General features: G+C 40.2%; 1 protein-coding gene across 17 annotated transcripts in view; it reads left to right on the top strand.

Moving 5' to 3' along the window:
- gab1 (GRB2-associated binding protein 1) overlaps nucleotides 1–20,349 on the top strand; it is a 70,867-nt gene that overhangs the window by 14,487 nt on the left and 36,031 nt on the right. For 5 of the 17 annotated variants that reach the window (XM_017717670.2, XM_017717669.2, XM_017717668.2 and 2 more), the window contains exon 1: nucleotides 12,399–12,551. The exons of 6 other annotated variants lie outside the window; for them this stretch is intronic. In XM_017717670.2, the coding sequence (XP_017573159.1) occupies nucleotides 12,441–12,551 (111 nt within the window). In that variant the 5' untranslated portion in view covers nucleotides 12,399–12,440. Of the gene's footprint in view, nucleotides 1–11,970; nucleotides 12,102–12,392; nucleotides 12,552–14,762; nucleotides 15,052–20,136; nucleotides 20,159–20,349 lie in introns of those variants that run through there. 6 more of the 17 variants (XM_037538504.1, XM_037538507.1, XM_017717661.2 and 3 more) reach the window with 6 other exon arrangements.

The following is a 20,349-nucleotide window of genomic DNA, read 5'->3' as shown; positions in this document are numbered from 1 at the left end:
GGGTTCTGTTTCGGCAAAGTTTAGTGTGTTTTCGCAGTTGTTAATGTGTTTGTTCTTATGAAAATAGCATTTTGTATACTTATTGAAGGTAGTTTTATTAACAGTATTAATATGGCTTCATTTGTGTTGATTATATTCTTGGTATTGACCCCTTGGTGTGACAATCATATTGTCTAGTGTTTACTGATTTGTCCTTATCTGTGCTCCATTAGTTTGTCATGTGGTTAGAAGTATTGTATGTTTAGACAGCTTAGTGATAACCGTCAAAGGAGCACATGGGGCAGTGTTGCTTAGCATTATTGTTGGCATTAAACAGCAATACAGTTATGCTACTCATTTTTCTGTAAATGGAAAAAAATCTGAATTGGATAAAAATCCTTCTTTTTAGTACAAACGGAACAACTTGACAGTACTCTGTTAGTCACTACCTTTGTGTCCTGTAAAGACATGGCATGTTCATTGCTACACACTGATTGTTAACCAACTGTAGGTGCTTTGATCAAAAGCAGTTCGATTTTGTTGAAAGATTTAATAGTAAAGCTGCCCAAACTTGGTCTACGAAATGAGATCAATTGAACCATTCTTAATTCCCAAAATAATTTTTTAATGCAAGGTTCTTTAATCAGCTGTTCTCAAACCTGTCAGGGTCCCCCTAGACAGGTCCACATTAGTTTTTGCTCAGTGTGTATGCTTTGTGAGTTAGGTTGGAGCAAAAATGTTGTCTGGGGGGCCCGGAGATTTGAAAAACGCTGCTTTAGCATTTTTGGATATGAGATGTGTGAATGTGAAATACGTGTTTTTTTTGTTTTTGTTTTTTTTTTTTTTTCAAAATGAAGGAACCTACAAATACTATAATTATGTTCTATATCAGTTAAAGGTTTTCCTAAACCTATACATTAAAACCACCAACATTTAAAGAAGTTTTACTTTTAAGAGTGTAGTTTAGCAGGGGGGTATAAATGTACTGAGATCAGCGCTAATAGTCTGAGGCACTTCTTCCGTGTGATCCTAGATAAGAGAAAATTGGCAAGAAAGGTAGAGATTCCAGTAATAGGAGGGATGTTTTCACTCCTACTGGAGACGGTTACGTTTGTGCTGCTATGGGTGAGCATGGGGTAAGAATAGATGTGTGCTTTTGGAAATGGTCTATTTTCAGTGCATAGTTCTTCCTCACAAATACTGTCAGATGACCAAAGATGGTCCCTTTGGTCAGCATATGGAATCCAATAAAACGGCTTTTTTAATTTAATTTTTTTTTGTGTGTGCTACTACTAAATTCCAAGAAGAGATTTTGCCCTGCTGGGCAAAATATCATCTACACCAGTGTAATGTCATATTGATTTTCATTTTAGCAATAATATTATTGATATATGTAATGCATAATTATCATTATCTGTCATAATGCCTACATAATCTTGGTGCCCATGATTTTAGTGTGTTTCTTGTGGTACCCAAGCACATGCGCATAAACTTAATGCTTATGTGCTTTTATTCGCACAGCCACTCACTGACTAAGTGCAATGTTACTGGCCTGGGGCATCTTTAAATAATCCCTCATCTCCTGTTGTGTAGTCAGTTACATCAGGTGATGTTAGTCTGGGTCATTATTAAGGGAGCAAACATTAGAGAGAGATATGGAATGAAAAGCCAGTCTCTTGGGGTATTGATGGGCTTAAGCCGAAGGTTAGCCTTTAGCATAGTAGCCCCCTTGGCATGCTCGTGTTTCTTGTAGAGTACCTGCAGTGTGCCTCCGTCGGTCAGCTGCATCAGAAGAAGCAGTGGTCTCGTCTTGTGGTGCTCTCATCAGGCTGAGAATCTGCGACTGAACACCCGCTACAGACAGGGTGAAGGTCTGTAATGTTTAATAAACCCTGTTCAGAAATTTGATCGTGAAACAATATTTAACAATGCTTTTGCTGAGACTAGAGAAGCTGCTGCATGCTTACATGCATGGACTATAGGTTTATTTATATGTTGCTCACTTTTTTATTTTGCTCAATACAAAATATTTTAAATATGTTTGTAAACATGACTTTTATTTTTTCAGTTATAGGAAGGAAAAATTAATAGCTGTGCATCTTTTAGTAAAAACATGTCAATGTATCATGTGTAGACATCCATTTTCTGCCTCCAGGCTAAGAACCGTTATGAACAGATTGATCTTCTGGATTAACACAGATCTTTTTAGGATGCAAGAAGTTTAAAAATTGAATGCACTTGAATATTTGACAGAAAACTGGGAAATTTCAAATGTAATTTCTGGGACTGGTTGGCAGCTCTACGATTTTACTGTGTTAAAATGAATTAATACAGAAGTGAACCAAATGTGCTCATTGAAATTTGTGTACTCAGACCAGATGCCAAGGTTTACATTTAGTCATGTGAGGTAAAGGTTGGAAAGACACACTGACAGGCAGTGTTGTCAGTACGGCATAGAGAGACTGTTTGCACAGGCTAAATGAACTGTTTAATTTAAAGTGCAGATAATAGGATGTTTATGCCAGACTAGCCTGCAATCAAGTTAAAAACAGCTTCTATTCATTTGGCTACGCGGTTAAAGAAGCTGTGCAGTTATTTGAGAGCACTGATTCACATCATTCTGCACTGTAAAGCCGATCTTTTGTGGAATGTAGGTAGATATTCTTGCTTATGCGGAGGAAAAGCCTGTGGTGGTGAAGTGAATTTGTAAAAGAGAGACATTACAATTTGACCTTTTATCTGGAAAAGGGACTGCGCATTGCTAAAGTTAAAGTTTCTCGTCTTAGGTATTAAAAAATATGAAATACTTCTGTTTTAGATCTGTATGTACACTTTTATGCTATTCCCCTATAGGCTTGCTAAATCTCTCCCCCTCCCCCATTTGCGCTCTCTCTCTCTCTCGCTCTCTCTCGCTCTCTCTCGCTCTCTCTCGCTCTCTCGCTCTCTCTCTCTCTCTCTCGCTCTCTCTCTCTCGCTCTCTCTCGCTCTCTCGCTCTCGCTCTCTCTCTCGCTGTCTCTCTCTCGCGCTCTCCCCCCTTGTGTAGCTGTTACAGTAGAATAGAAAGCCGATGCTCTTTGCCGTCTCAGTGCGGCATGGAGATCATTTCCTTTGCCTTTGCTGATGGCTACCAGATGGTTGCAGATCTCGCTCTCTCGCTCTCTCACTCGCTCTCTCGCTCTCTCTTTCTCTCTCTGGCTTGCGCTCTCTCGCTTGCTTGCTTGCTCGCTCACTCGCTCTCACTCGCTCGCTCTCTCTCCACTCCTCTCCACTTGCTTCCTTTCTCTCTGTCTTTTATTTGGAGAGAGGCCCGTTTAGAGTCTTGCACTGTGTTTCAAGTGGTCTGATTCAGAGAGAGAGCTCTGTTTGTATGCCTGGTCCTGCACTTCCATTTGGGATTAGAAGGGAATAGTGGGCTCAGTCAGCTAAATGTTTGTTCTGTACTGTTCTCTTTCTCACTACTGCTCTAAAAGACATTACATCCCAAATCATTCCTGCAGCACTTGTCCAGCCCGCTTTTACTTTGCATGCATGTTGTCTGTCAGCCATTTTACAACTATGTTTACCCTGAAGTTCACTGTTTTGCGAAAGTAAATACATCATGAATACAGGTGCAATGGTACAAAGAAGTCACAGTTCACTTCACACTGTGGTGAATGCATCGAACCGTAACGTCCATACTGTGACGGTTCGGGATGAATACACATACCTCCACGTGCCTAATCATGAACATTTAAAGTTATTGTTCATATCACTAATGTTGGCTTCAAAAAATAGCATATGGTACGAGTGTGATGCAGTGGGGGGAAAAAACAGCAAACACCCGAACGCAAAAAGCTAGGTTTCTTTTGTTTGTTTGTTTGTTTGTTTGTTTATTTAGAAGAGAAAGTAATGTTATGGTTACAGTTTATTCCACCAGTGTCCGATAGTCTCCCCTGAGATAGGTGGTACAGCCTATAGTTTGTCATTTGCACTTGACAGGTTGTCAAGTCACTAATGTTACACAATTTCTCTCGTTTGGTTTGAGTTTTACAGTACTGACATTGTCCAAAGTTATAATTATTATTGATTAATATTTTATCATTGATGGTTTTTTTATTTAGTAACTTTCATCAAACTCCTGTGGGCTTGTTCTACATTTTCCCTCTCTGTTCTGTTGGTATTTGTGTTGCAGAGTAATTGTGCCCTTGAGTCTCACTGCAAGCATTTCAGTGTGCAAATGTCCTTTACATACCGTGCCTATAATAAATAAACACTTTGACTAATCTGTGCAGCCTGTGGCCAAAGTTTTACACCTGGGGTCAGCTGAGGGCTAGGTGAGGTATAGTGCTCCACAATAATATAGTTTGTTTATTCTTATTGTAGTGTTGACCTTTGCAGCACTGACGTTACAGTAGGCTGCAATAAGCCAATAAGGCTTTAAGAGCAGTTAAGTTTTCGGCCAGCACATGCACAACCATCTTGAATGTTTTCTATAGGTGTTATGGGTGTGGTTGTATTGATTGAGGCTTTCACAAGATCCAACAAATGTAAATAATACTAGTCACAATAAGGCAGATCAATATTTAACTGAGTAATGTCTGCAGTTCTGTTTTTTTTAAATATATATAGTAAAGATCATTGCATTCACAGTACAGAGCAATATAACAATAATGTATTTTGTCCATATTGAGCTGCCCCTATCAGGTGTTTTGGTTCCCCAGGAGTTGGGAAACTAGTTTTCTTTACTAGTCAGACGTATCTCTGGTAGATGGTATGGGCTGTGTTTAAAGTGTAGGGGGTTGGTTTTGGTCTCCGGTTTCCAGAAGGGTCCTAATGCGTAGGAGGGGGCCGGCTGGAGACAAGCTGTGAAATGCCGCTGCCACCCCGCGTAATTTCTCAGGTTAATGTGAGGCCACATAGGCCTGATCATTGCTCCCCCCCACACCATTTGTGTCTGTATATTGGTAAGAGACGGTGAGAGAGGGAGCTCTCAGTGATTGTCCCTTGTGACAGTGCTGCACTTGCCTGATTGCATTACAGAGCTTCTGCACAGCGAGGCTCATTAACTTCACTCTGGCACTGCTCCAACTCAGATACAGTTTGTGTGCATGAGTGCTGGTGGAGCGAGCGAGAGCACACACTTCCAGTGAAGACCTTTCAGTGTACGTGGGTGCAACTTTGGTATGAACCTGAGGAGTGGCTCACACTACGCCATTTGCGGTCTTTTATGGATTCTACCTGAACTTCTCCCACTCTGTCCTGCTCTTCTTTAAAGCGTTATCAACAGCCAGCGGGTGTTCAACTTCAGTCATTTGGATCTGAAGGTACTGTGCCACATGTAGAATACAGTCAAGGTTACTTGACTCCATAATGTATTGTTGTTCCATATTCATGTGCTCTTATGAGACTGATTGGTAATTTTACATTGCACTGCAGATTCTTAGATTCGTGTGTGTGTGTGTGTGTGTGTGTGTGTGTGTGTGTGTGTGTGTATTCATATGTGTATGTATTTTTAGTCCAGTTGCCAAAGGGCTCCAACACCACTTGAAAGCATTAACATTTTTAATGTAAAGAATTTTTTCAGAAAACTAATTTATATTTTTATAGTAAAATCATTTAACTGTATTGGATTCACAGTGTTTATAAAAAAAAACTTGAATATTAATAAACCTACCATTAGGCCTACTGCATATTTTCAGGCAGTCGCTAAAAGACTTCATTATAAGAGGATGCTGGCTGATTTCAGTTGTTGTAACTGTCAGCTCATGGACTAGATGTGATTTGACCTGAGAGCTTCCCTCTACAGCCGTTTTTACAAACTCCCCTGATAAAACACTGTGTTATGATAATGTCTCCAGTGCTAAGTGGATGTTCCCTGGCTAAACTGATTAATTGGTGGTGTAATTCCAAGCTTTCTTTGTGTGGAAATTGCCCATTGCTTAATTGCAAGGATCACATCAGCATAGCAGTATATAGACATGTTTAAGAAAATGCTTTTGTATCCTTTATTAAAGTTGTGACTTGTCTGTTTGACCTGCAGTAGCTATTGCATTTCAGCAGAATTAGATTAGGTTTTTATATCTTATAATATTATAATATATATTTTATATTTATATATAATGTATGGAATGGAATGTAACAATCCAACTTTGTGTATCAGATTGTTTAATAATAATAGATATTTTTTAATATAGACACTTTATAAACACATGTACATAAGTCAATATTTTACAGAGAGATTAATAAGTTAGTTTTATTAAGCTGAAAAATAAAATGTGCTGACAAAACCGAGGGAAAAAAAAAAAGAAAAACAAGCTTTCAAAATTTATGTCATAGTTCATCAAAAACTGAAGTTTCTTCTTTCTTGCATGGGCTTTTAGACATGCTATAAATGATGACGTTCATTTCTTGTGCCTGTCCAACAGTTGTCATGCATTTCTTGTTGTAAACTGATGTAACAGTGTGAGATTTTGGCCCGGATACTGTTGGTACCAGCCATTTGGGCCAGTTCCTGTAGTTCCGTCCCTGCAGTGTTTAAAAGGGGGAGATTGTTTGGGCTGCCTACTGCTTGGGCTGGTCAGAGCTCCAGTCATGTGAACAGAGACGAGTCAGGACAGAGGAATGCGTTGAATGCGAACACCGCAGCTTTGACGAAGGCATGTGACATTGAGCGCAATAGAGAGAGGAGAGGGGAGGTGGGGGGTGACTCACTCGCTACTCTGCTGACCTTTTTATTCCAGCGTAACTGCTGCCCCGTGGAGGCAGAAAGGGGCAGGAAAGAGGGCAAATTAGGGAGAAGATAACAACAAGAGATTGTGTGTCTGTGTGTATGTGCATTTGTTTTTGACCCTTTGTGAGAACCAAATGTCTTTATATGAAGGGGTAACAAATCACTTCTTACAATTTTGTCAAAATTAGCTGATCTTCTCATCAAAAACTAATCTTTTTATCACAATTGTCACTCTTTTGGAGCCAAAAGACTGTATGAGCCAAAAGAGCTATACTAATATAGAAGTGGAAGTGCTTACTAATGTACTGATATGTGTGTGTGTGTGTGTGTGTGTGTGTGTGTGTGTGTGTGTGTGTGTGTGTGTGTCTGTCTGTGTGTGTGTTTTAGTACCCAGAGAGGACCAATTATTGTCATCATGATAGGAAAACATGACATTGCTAGGCTAGTGTAATACAAAAGCCAATGGAAGCACTCAGTAATATAGTGAGTGTGGGTGTGCGTGTACATCTTCTCCATTACCACATCTTGTAGATTTCTGATGTTATGCTTGTTTTCAAATGTCACTACAACTTAATCCGTACCGCTCTGTTCACTATTCCGTGGCTGGCTCTTCGACGTAATTCCTGACCTTTGGACGGCCCTTTAATGAACTTGCGCACATAGCGGTTAAAATTTGTCACACACTGTGGTTATTTTCAGACGGTGTTTCTACACAAGAGCTGTAGACTGTAAACAATAGCACAGGCCAGCTGAGTTCATAGCTTTGTGGGGGGTGAAAGAAAAGCCTGTATGGACTATTGGTTAATAGCAGTTGATCAATGAATGACCTTGTTTCTACTATGATGAACACAGATGAATACACTGCTTACCATTTCAAATTATGCTGTGAAGTTTTAGTCCATTCCAATTCTGGAGTCAAAATTGATTCATACAGTAGTATTTTATCATTATTGCAATGTGCTTTTTTTTGAGGGTATCATAAGTCCTTTCAATACACTGAGCAGCTGCATGGGTCATAAAAAGGATCAATTACAGGGAACCTATAAAATCATTAGCCAGTGTATAGCAACTGCATAGTTACAAATGACCGACTGAATGTTTCTTTATGCTGTTATCTTACTTTTTTATTTATTTTTACATATTATCCTTTTTTTTCCCTCATTGTTTTTTAAATTTTAAATTTTTGCGAACATTGTATTTAAAAAATAAAATAAATAAACTACATTGAATGCAATGAATTTTTTTCAAAGCATTTTGTGAGTGTCATTCAAAATTGGAAATCATATAGAACTTTCTTTCTGTACCGTGACCTATCAGGGTGAAGTCTCCGAGCTAGTTGATAGTTTTTCTCTCTGTGATGGATAAAGGTGCTGTGGGTCGGAGAGGGAGATGAAACGCATGACTGGTTAATATTATTTTCCTCACCCACTGGTGTGTTGTGATGTAAACAAAGCTCTTATTTTGGAATCTACCCATTTTACTGAAAGATTATGGAAAAGCATAAATTGTGGCTTAATGTTTTTAAATGCCAAAGTAAACAGACACACATGGAGAAAGAAAGATTATAAAGCTATAATCCTAGAAATTGACATTTTTTTAGTAATAGAACATACATTGTGTAGTCCATTGCTCTTTATAGAATTGTAGGTGTGTGTGTCTATGTCTGTGTGTGTGTGAGATCAAGATGCATTCCATCAGCTCATGGAAAAGGCAGCTGTGACACACCAGGCACTGATCTAATGGTCTGTCTCTATGTATGGTAGCAGCAAATGAGAAAAGCCAAAGCAAGTCTATGTATAGAGTCTGTGAGCTAAGACTGCTCCTAGTATGGAGCTCTGGTTTCCATTGGACTTAGGCCTGGCTTTATTAGCATTAAAGCTGCTGGACTAGTTTAGAATTATATGAATTGGGTTATACTAAACTCCCTTCCCTGTAATATGATTAAATACACACTTTTTTTCACAAAAGAATTTGTTATTATTAATAATATTTGACATCAATAAGTATTCCACCAAGAAATGTAGTTCCTTTAGAGTATGGTACCCTTGCTAAGCAACCATGAGCCGCTAAATGAGGAGAATGTCCAGTTTGCCCATCGCTGTATATAGTGGTCATTTCATGTTTTTAATCATATACCAATGAACATATAACACACCACTGTTTTCTACAAACTTTGCTTTATAAGTACTTTTGGTCACCAAATTACCACCGCAAATTTTATTTATCCCCAGTACAGCAGCATCCCTCTTTTCACTCTGAGGCTGAATCTCAAACGGCTCCCTGTTCCCTACATAATGCACTATGTAGGAATTATTTCAGTACTGGATCCTGCATGCCAGTGGTGCAAAATCTAGCTAAAAAAATTTGGGTCTCAGCCACATTTGTACTCGATAAATTGTGCACTGTTTGGCTATAAAGGCTAGAGTTTCAAAATTTTCATAGCTAGCACGCCATTTGGGGAATACAGAGCCATTTGGGATTCAGACTGGGTGTAACGCTGCTCCTGACTGAAACATGAATGTTTGAAGCTTATAAACCATTCAAGTGATATTTTTCAGACTTTTATCCTGCCATTTTACAGTTAATCATACCATAAGTGCTTCAATTAATGATGGAGTTGTTTAGGCTGTTGGCTAACCTTTAGCCTGTTAGCTAACTGGTCAGCCTAGTTCTACTAAACATCATAAGTTGCCAGCCTCTCAGTTCTTGTGAAGCAGCTGTAGATGTGGGTACATATAATGTGAATTTTACACCGGCTTTGAACGGGGCCAATCAGATTTTAGGACCAGAACTATCCGTTTTATAACACAGCTGATTAAACTCATCCAGGGGTTGATGATGATGATAAAGTGTGTTGAGTCAGTGAGTGAGAGGAGGATAATCTCTGCAGTGGTGTTGCTCTCCTTGTCTGCTTTGTTTCAGTGAGACCAAGGGGCATGTTAAATTTTGATGCCCCATTTTAAACTTTTGGAAATCATTCATTTTTACTAAACTCATACAGGAAAGGTTCACTTGCCACTTTCCAACTACAGGGAGATAAAGGTAGAAAAAGAGTTGGCCAGAGAGCAGGCGTACTCCCAGGACCAAATACTTTCAATACAATGGTACCCAGGTGAGGGGGTCCAGTCGTGTCTTTGCACACTAACGAGTGTCCTGCAGGCCTGCTATTGAACAGCATGTTCTTCTAGACTTCTAGGCTCTATCATGTGTGTACACATATGCATTTGCACATTGCTAATAAATTAAAGCCGGTAGCTGCAGATAATTGTCATATCCTTGCTAGCCTAACACATTGAAAGGCCTCAGGTATTCTCACTGTTTAAAATGATAAACGTTATGGTTGTAAGGTATTCATTAATTTTTTATTAGGCCTGAGAGGTTAACAAAGCCCTAAATGGTCCATATCTCGAGCTAAATTGCTGTAGGCAGATGTATGTAAATACAATTGTATCCATGACATCACATGAACAATTGTTTCAAAATGAGCTGTTCCTGTATTTTCTGTATATTTTCTGTGTGTCCACAGGAGTTAACTGTACTTTTGATACTAACAGTGTTCACTTTAGGGATGTGCAATGACATTTGAAATATCTGTGAAATGTACCTGGTTCCAGTATTGTATGCACCTACTTTTCATAGCCAAAAGTGTAATGCTCTCAATTTAGAGGCCCTATGTGATCTTTCCCAGTCTCTCATCATGACATGTGCGGCTGACTTTTTGAAAATGTCCATATGTCCTCAAAGCAAGAAAAGGCAAAATGTAGGAGGAAAATGTTGCAATAAGGCTTTGTTGTGCAGTATAGAGAGACTCTCAGATCAGCTACATTCAGCATACTCACCTGCTCAGAGCAGGCAGCAGTGATGCGTTCGAGGTTCAACACCTTTAGGTCACTTGCACTTTCTTTGTTCGTGCACATGTTCTTGCAGAGACTCCACTTTGAAAGTTTCCTTTTGCTGCCACGTTATATGATAGTCATAAATTACGGAGTGACAACCATCTGAGCTGGTATTGTTTGGCACTTATCTAATCACTGCAGGAGAAGTGTGTTGAGGATGCTTTGGGATGCTGTGTCCGTTTGCTTATCTCTCTGTGGCATGGCTGTCCATTTCCTGAGTGGCCCTCTCTTCCTTAGTCATATAGGTGCAATTTGATTTGGCCCAGATCAATCCTAGCCTGTGTGCTGAATGTAATTTGGTGTGGTTAGTATTGGGCTGAGATTGGATTATGCTTGGTGGCTGTGACTGCGCTGTGTATTGTCACAGACAGTGAATGATTTAAGGATGGTTCTTGAGACAGATGCACTCATGTACTTTTATTCCTATTCTGGCCTGTTGCTATTAATCAGATTAGCGATTAGTACCGATTCTATTAGTAATAAAGTACATTTTTGTTGACGATTAATTGTGTTGTTGAGTTCTTATAAAAGACAATAAAAAGTCTTAAGTGAGCACAAATTTTTAACCACTGTTTTTTGTTTACTTGAGTAATTTTGACAGCCCTTAAATGTTCTTATTGAATCAGTCTCTCTTGTTGTCTCTCTTTTTGTCTTCCCTCTTTCTCTCACTCTCACATGTATTTTCTTGTGAAATTCCTCATATCTACCCACTTTCCATATTCTTCTCTTTTTGATATTGGATTACAGTGACGCTTGTAGTGTCACAGATGATACCATGGCTTTATATTTGTGCCAACGTCTATTTCCCTCACCCTAGCAGATCACCATTAGCCTCATGGTAGCAGAGGTGAGTCAGCAGCCTGAAAGTTGCGGGTTCAAATGCCAGGTCTGACCTGACTGGTTATTCCCAGTCAAGGCATAGTTAGACAGCAAAATGACACATTTTCTCTTGTAGGATTAATTAAGTGCATAAAAAAGACAGGGTTTATAGCACTAACCTCTAAATCACAGATCTTACAATGATGTGATTTTATTTTATTTATTTATTTTTTTTTTATGGGGGTTACACAGTTTGGGTACTCTGTGCTGTTGGCTGACCATTAGTGCTCTTGGAGTATGGAGCTTGTGAAATGCCTCCCTTACTGTGGGCTGGGGTGGGGCATGAAGATTGCCCGGGGAATTCAAAGCATTCAGCAGGTATTTTTGGGGAAGCGGGAGTTGTTATGCTGGGGTGAGTGGAGGATGACGGGAGGGAGGTCTCTCTCTCTCTCTCTCTCTCTCTCTCTCTCTCTCTCTCTCTCTCTCTCTCTCTCTCTCTCTCTCTCTCTCTCTCTCTCTCTCTCTCTCGTTATTTTCAGTCCATTGTGTCTACTTCCTGTGGGTCAGGGGTTATTGGAGCAGGGAGTTGTAACTTGGCTAGAGAGAGTGAGGGAGAGAACTTCCATAGAGTCAGGACGACAGCAGTCCGTCGCCACAGTTTTCTCCGCTGATCTACAGCAGCAATCACTCTGAACAGGTAAATTCCTGCCTGGACGTTACAGTAGCATTGTTGTGCGCATCCGCTCGAGGTTTCTTTGTGTGAAGCGTTTTGTCTGCCAGGCGTTATCCTGTTTTGGAACAGGGGGAATTTCGCTGGCGAGCGATGTTTACTAGGTATCTCTTCTATGGTGCCTGTGAGTATGTGTGTGCTGGCAACTGTTCTATTGGCTTTGTGGGCCTGGAATGTGAAGTAGTGAGAGAGTGGAATAGATTAGGACTGTTTTTAACCTCTTTCTTATGTAACAAATCTTCCTGAGAGCGGCCATATTGGAGCCATGTTTATGGAGAGAGGAAGCCTCTTCCTGCGTTGGTCAATATGGCTCAGGCTAAATTACATTACCCAGAGTTACCATGCTCCACTGCAGCCCTTCAGTGTCTGGGCCTGTTTGGCTGCTCTCGCCCTCTGCTCCTCAATTGGGTGACTGAGGTAAGCAAACACGGTTTTATTGCTGTTTTTGAATGATTTTCTTTTGAGCTTTGAAGAACTTAAATAATACTACAGGAATTAAGAAAATCTGGCAGGAAAAAATATTACAGGAGTTTATTTAAAATTCCTAAAAAGAGAAAATGATTAAGCATTTTAACTTGCACAGGTTGCACACTTTATTACTTAAAGTTTTTATAGTGAATCTTACAGTAAAATGGAAACGGTATTAGGCCTATATTTTATTATAGTCTTATGTGCAGCTGTTATACATTACAATAACACAGTACTACAGGAATTCATAGTTGAAAGGATTACACTGTTGTAGAAGCTTATACATGACTACAGACAGTCTTCTTACTGCACTACTGCAGTTCTCAGGGTCCTGCCTCTTTACAAACTCTTAACTCTGCTTAATAGGTGCCCATTTATTTGGATTTAACACATTTGCATGAATAATATTTGTAACTGTTTTGAGGGGGGAAATAGAATTTGTTTTTTAATTTCTGTAATTTGCTCATTTTGTCTTGTATGTATAGAAAAGAAAGGTATGTAGATTGTGCTGCTTTTAACAGTTTGCAAAGTTGGGTTGAGTCCACATTGATCTGCTGATGTACATCGTATCACTCCGCACTCGGACAGTCCTATGTAGGAATCTGTGCACATGCTTTTCAGCAGCAAGTGTTGTTCTGTTTTAGACTAGGTGCTAAAGGAGGCTGAGTAGACTAGAGGAAGCAGCTCCTTCACGGACAGAAACCGGTCTAAAGTTAGATGTGTCCAGCCGTGTAACACACAAGTGTGACAATGGAGGCAAAACAGGAAGTCTTTTTCTCAGAGTGTGTGTTGGGAACAGATGACCAGGAAGATAAAAAATGCCAACAAAGTGGAAACTTCCAGCTGACCTACCACCCCCCCCCCCCCCCCCCCCCCCAAACTCTGCGAGTGTGCATGCGTGTGTCTGTGTGTATGTGAAAAAGACCCCTTTTTCCTGTATCTGAGATGCATCAGTGAACACTGCTTTGGGAAATGCAGGAAATGAACTCCACTCTCTTACTGCATTTTCCTGTGTGTGTGTGTGTGTGTGTGTGTGTGTGTGTGTGCGTGTGTGTGCGCGCGCGCACTCACTAGAGCTTTTGTCTGGACTTTTGATCCAGTACTTGTATTGTCCCAAACCAGTTTTATTTTTTCCTTCTACAGTTTTTCAGTGCTATTTTGCAGCAGTTACACCCTTAACCCATCTAGTTTTAAGGCCAAACCATGCCTGAATCTGACTACTGCCAATCAGAGACCCATAACATCAATGATGGAATAGGCTTAGAATGGACAGAATCAGCTGTCCAAAATAAAATGTAAATTCTACTCTCAATTTCATTAATCAGTGCCTTCAAACAACGTCTCAAAGGCTTAGTCTCAATGAACTTAAGGCTACATAATGCATTGTTCACTCTGATTTTGTCACAAGCTTGAAAGATTAAACATTAATATGTAATAAGATAGAATAATGTAGACAGGAAGAAATAAACTAGTCTAAATGCAGTCCAGAATCTGTTGAAGGTACGAGCCTATCCGTGAAAACTTGAACGTAAAGCCGAACAGATTTAAGGCTGTGTGTGTATGTGTGTGTTTGCTTATTGTAGGTTGGTTGCTCATCTGTGTTCCTTTTGACATGCTTGATGGGACGCTGTGTTAATGTTTAAACGCAGGTCTCTCTTTTTCTGGTGTTTTCTCGTGCTTGCTGGCTGCCTGGTTAATGTCTCACTGGATCTTGTTTGAAGCCCGTCTCACACTGGAGCTCAGAGCAGTTACTGGCTCTGTGCTGGGGTCCTGCTGAAGGAGAAGGAAAAGAAACTGACCCTGGCTGAGAGACTGAAAATAAAACCCACGCTGTACCCCCGGGACTGCTGTTCTGTTCGGGGCTATTGATCGTCTTATTCTCTCTCTCTCTCTCTCTCTCTCTCTCTCTCTCTCTCTCTCTCTCTCTCTCTCTCTCTCTCTCTCTCTCTCTCTCTCTCTCTGTCTCTCTGTCTCTCTCTCTCTCTCTCTCTCTGTCTCTCTCTCTCTCTCTCTGTCTCTGTGTGTGTGTGTCTGTTGTTCTCTCTCTCTGCCTTGCTCTGTGTTTCATGGTCACTTGGACGTTGATTTGGACCACGAGTCAAACAAGCTGCAAGCAAAGAAACTGCAACAAAATACATACATTCATGGTGGATTTAGGGGAACTGTGGATGTTTTAAGGGAATTCCTAATCCTGGATAGAACCAAAGTAACCCCAGTCTTCAGTCATCTTTAACTGAAACGTTGGTGCTTTGGGGTAAACTGCTTTGCTCGACTGGAATTTTATAGCAAGCTGAAGCCGTATCCCAGTGGGACAATCTAGCAGCTTACATTCATCTCTTCATGGGTCAGTAGACTCTGGCATTCGGTGATACAGATTCAGAGTATTGCACTCGGAGCTCACTACTGACTTCCACTCTTGCACTTGTGGGAATTATGACTTCAGTCTAAGGTGAGAAGAAAGTTCTCTGGCTGGTTGTTGCTGAGTCATATGTAGTGGAATTTGTTAGAGCCTGCGAAGCCGGAGAGTTGTGCCACTTCAGCATGTGAGTATGTATGCCACAGCTATGTAAACTCAGCTATACTACTGCTAAAACCCTCTGCTGTCTCTGCATCCGTGGTCTGGCTTCTGCTGATCTAGGGCTTTTCCTTTCTGGTGCTTCGGCCAGTCATGTTGTCTAAACTGTGGGTTATTTATACAGCTGGAGCTCTTAAGGCTGTAGATACTATTCCCCCATGTCAAACAACAGATGTTCATCACCACAACCACTCCTCTACTGTCTCCCTGGGCTTCCTCTGAACGATTGCTAGTGGTTGGTTCTGTAGTTTAGTGCCTGTTAAATGCTGTTCTTTACCATGACTTGATATGACCTTAACCTCTAGATCAAATTCATAATCTTTAACCTCTTGCCTTGAAGCTGAGGTGGATGAACGTTCTGTTCAGAAAGATTTGTTTGCAGACTTCTTTTGGCTAGGCTAGAGGATTGGCCCTCTGGCCAAGCTGCTGAGGGCTTAGCCTCTCCTAATGAATAAAGGAATTGAATCTGGGTGTTCTTACAGGGCTGGACAGCACAGCTGCTTGAGCTGCTCCCAAGGTTATCCTGACCAAGGTCAGGTTAGACACGTAGCCCATCCCTTCTCACACACACTGTCACTTTCTCTGCTTCTGCCTCTCTTGTATATTACATCTTAATAGGTGGGAAGTTTTCCAGTTTTCTTTAAGAACCTGGGAAAACCACCTACAAACTTAAATCATGCTTGATAGCATGGCGCAGTGGGAATATTTGGAATTTTGCTTTGTGAAGGAGTGGATTTGCTGCCTTGTCCCAGAACCTTTATTCTCAGTGTTAGTGTGTTCCTTACCTATAATTAATGCATGCCTCACATGGATAGCAACATTACTGGGCTAGTAGTTTAAAAGGACATTGTGTGAATGTCCAGATGTATGAGACAACAAATCCTAGAAATACTAAAGATTAGGGGTGGGAATTTCTAGGCATCTCACAATTCGATTAGATTACGATGATGCGATTATAAACCGATTATCGATGCATTATTTATTTTTTTTTTTCTATACAGGATTTCTTTTTTTCCATAATGTTTAGTCCATAATGAATGTATTTTTATTATTGAATTTATTGAATGAATTTATTTATTAATAAAACAAATGGAAGTTATTTGGCAAGTAAACCACAAGACTCTCATTCACTGCTCTTGTTTGGAGCACATGAAATGCAGTCTACCACTCATCTGTGATAAAATGCGCAGTTACGGTGAAATAAGATCCTGTGTATGTCCATGCATCACGTTACAGCCGTCTTACCCATTTAATTCCGTGATTTTTCAGTTTTGGTCTGGTTATAGAGAGTGGGGGGGGATCGCTGTGTCAGTAAAATATTTTCGAGACGGGACGCTGTATCTCTGCTCCAAAGTTGGCAGCAAAGCGAAAGCCCTGCTTCTCAACGACACAGAACAGACGCTAATCCTTGGCAATAAAAGTTGCAACAGAGTTTGTAATTCACTTCCAATTTGGGTGGAAGCTTTAACATCGCTTGCTTGAACATTTGGAGATGAATGCAGCGCAGTTGGTTTCCTGACACGTTACATCTGCAATGAGAAACTGTCAAACACTTAAACAGTTGTCAAAATTTTGGCTTCTCTTTAGAATTGTTCCGTTCCACCTTAAATGCAGTCATGTTTACATTCTGGCGTCACCATTTACGGTAGAACGGGAAAATTTTTTGCAAGATAATATTCAACGTTTGAGGAGTATTTAGCTGTCAGAAAGGGGGGGGAAATTGGCTCAATCTAAAGCTTAAAGCAGAGCAAAGCAAATCCGCATTTTCATTCATATTTTTTAACCTGTACTATGATATTTATCATATACTGAGATATACTGGACAGTAAATGTTGTGGCTCCCAAGGTGGTTTGATTTTTCTTGAAAGGACAAATTGGCATTTGCATTGTGACTCTTGATCTAATCCAGCTTTTAATGCAGAGGGAGCCGGTTGGATTTCTCGCTCATCCAGTTGTCGTTTTGTTTGTTGCGTCAACACTATGTTATAAATGAAATATTTCGAAAATATATATTTTCTTAAGTTACCCACAGATCCTGATATACAGTTTTTAAAATATTTTATTTTGGTCTTGTCTGAGTTTCAGACTCTGCCAGAGTTTAGTAAACATCACCCAGCAGCGTATTCCAGCGTTTTTCTTGCTTGGTTGAAGCATAAGGCCACAAGACTCCACGTCTGAGTGATGCAGCCCACTGATATCATTACCCAAATAGAAGTGATGCTTTTCTTCAACTCTCTCAATAATAATTTGGACTAACAGAGTGGCAAGAGAGTCATTACTGAAAGAAGCTTGTCTCACTGATTCATGAGCTATGGGCATTTATACTGCTGCTTGTCATCCCACACCGCCGACGTGTTGTGAAGTTCTGTCTACTGGTGCACGTGCCTACGTCAGAAGTCCCTTTGTGGTGTTGGTTATAGGTATCTGTATCTTCGTTGCTGGTAATGTGTTTAAATGCCAGTGCCTGTCCCAATACAGATACGATATCAGTATCAGTGCAACAGTACAACATACCATAAAAAATCCTAGTAATCTGTGTAATACTGTCTTAGTCATGTTATGTAAAGTAAGGGGGGGTGGCCAGAGAAGCACCTCATCTGAGCTCCAGTGCAAAGACATGGAAAGTGAAGGAGATGTTTGTCAGGCCAATATGAGTCCATATTCATCGAGGCACTCCTCTAGCTACTCATGTGTGACCTAGCACACCGCTGCTTGGCAACATTGGGATCACAGACACAACACAACACAAAACGCTTTATTCCACTTTGTGTCTGTGTTTGGAATTACGTTAGGACAGATATAGTCTTCAGTCCAAAAGATGTTCTTTTATTTACATTTGACATTACATCAATGATCATTTATTTACATTCATTATTATTTACACCCAGGAATTATAATGAGTGTATTATAGCTCATACAAATGGTATGTACAAACCCTGTTGCTGAGTAACTGAGGAAAAGACCTGATTAGAGAGGATTCTTTTAGAGACCTGATTAGAGAGGATAGCCCCTTTCACACCACATGAGATCCTTGGTGTTATCCACTCTGATCCAAGGATTTATATAGGAATTAAGCAGAACATCACTGTTCATGTTTTAAAATGTCCCACTGTGAATTCTATTGTAGTGACCATTGCGGAGTTCGGAAGGCACTGAAAATGGAGGAGTTTGTTGGTATTAAAATAGGGCATTAAACCGATCATTGTACAGCATGGCTGCTGCTGTGGGGCAGGCCTTGATATTACCAAGAAATTAGGTAAAGGAAAGTGAATTTTTTTTAAAACATCCTAAGGCCTTTTTTAAATGTGTTCAGCAATATCTGCATAGAAAAACACTATTGTTAGGTGTAGTTGAACACTGTATATAAAAAGCTTACAGTTGTGCTCAGTTCAGTACCGTTGTTAGTGATTTGTAGTGATGGAGTAATTTCAACATTATATTGTAATCAGCAAAATGCGCCCAGCACGATAAACTGTAGTCAGCTCATAGTGAGCTGTGAGCACAGGACCATACTTTGCTGTGGAATTGCACTATGGTTAGTTTTGTTTCTTTGACATCCAAGGACATCTGTGTAGTTCCAGTTTTAATTTAGTTCTACATTTAAATCTAAGGTTAAAATCCTGACTTTAAATCTAAATATCATAAATCTAATACAGCAGCTTTCTTTAAGCAGAGTTTGCAAGTTTGAAGAAGGAGAAAAGATCTAGGATCTTCATGCAGTGAGAGTTTACTTGATGTTAGCTTGCTTACATAGTTACTTTCTTCTTTATTTACTTGTTTGTTTACATATTTATTATTTAGTCGCAAAATTATTAGTTCGGTTTTAGTGACTGCAGTCTTGTAACATACGCCTCTGAAGTAGTGCCACACTCTCGCCTATTGTTTCAGTGACAGTTGCTGTGGATTCAAGAAGGAAACTCCTTCATGCAGCCGCGCACACAGCAGTTCAATTAATGAAGGTGCAGCCTGGTTTATGTAATGTCAGTGCAGGATGAGGCTGCCGGAAATCACCATGTTACAAATCAGTGAAGCAGGCCAAACATTGAATACCTTCTTTCCAATAGATCACTTATTTATAATTCAGATACTTTTGGGAAACTGGTCCCGGTCAGTGCTGGTAAGAGGAAATCTGGAGAGGAAAATGTTCCAGGAATGTTTCACTGGAATGAAGAGCGATCATACACACTACCTCCCTTCGCCCAAACCCCACCACCACCAGTCTTGGGATTTAGAGCACTGAGATGAAAATACTTCAGATTGTTGTGGTTGCGATAAGTCATGGGGTTTGTTTTTCTGGAATGATAACACAACTCCAGATGCCTTTCTTTGTAAGTGAAATAAAGGCCTCATTTTGTGTTCACAGTACAACACTCCAGGAAACAAACTTCCTGGAAGTGTGTGTATGCGTGCGTGTGTGTGCGTGCGCATATGTATGTACATGCGAGTGTTCATGATCACACACAGGTGTTTTGTGCCTTTATTTCATGCCATTGTTATGAGGCGTGTTTGTGAGTCTGCTCTGACGGCGCCTGTGTGTTATTGTTTTTTTTTGTGTGTTTATTTTTAAAGGCCTTTTGTAAAAACAATTTCCTCTTAGTGATAGGAAAACATGACCTGTTTTTGTGAAAATGAGGACATTTAACTGATCCTTGCAAGAACAGCTGCTGTTTCTTTCACAAATGCAGCTTTTTTGTTTCTGAGGATAAGGTCAGTGTTAGGTTAGTGTTTGTCAGTATTACGTGAGTCAGTAGCATTACCCATGTGTATGTGTGCCCCCCTCCTGCCCCCAAGTTTACTGGTCCTGGTGGTGAAGTTGCTTCTGGGAGGACTTGATTACTACACACAGGAAGAAAAAGGAGGGAGAGGCTCTTCACCTCAGTTCTGTGTAACAGCACTGCAGCCTTTGATAAAGCCCCTCTCACCCTCGGCGCAACAGACATCACTCTTAACTCTGGCTTATCTTAACACTGGATGCTGAAAGGTACGCTAAACCCTAACCTCCTCTTTCCACCTTTTAAAATCTTCTCTAGAGCTTGGAGATCATGTGCAGGTTATCTAAGGATCAGGCAGTTATTCTTCACCTAAACAACAGATTGGCTGATTTAATGTTGTTCTTTCTCTCATCTTTCTTAAGCAGTGGTTTATGAATGTGTGAAAGTCTTGCATGGTGAT

Source organism: Pygocentrus nattereri, chromosome 5 (genome assembly GCF_015220715.1).
Source record: "Pygocentrus nattereri isolate fPygNat1 chromosome 5, fPygNat1.pri, whole genome shotgun sequence".
NCBI lineage: Eukaryota > Metazoa > Chordata > Actinopteri > Characiformes > Serrasalmidae > Pygocentrus > Pygocentrus nattereri.
This window is presented reverse-complemented; position numbering and strand designations above follow the sequence as displayed.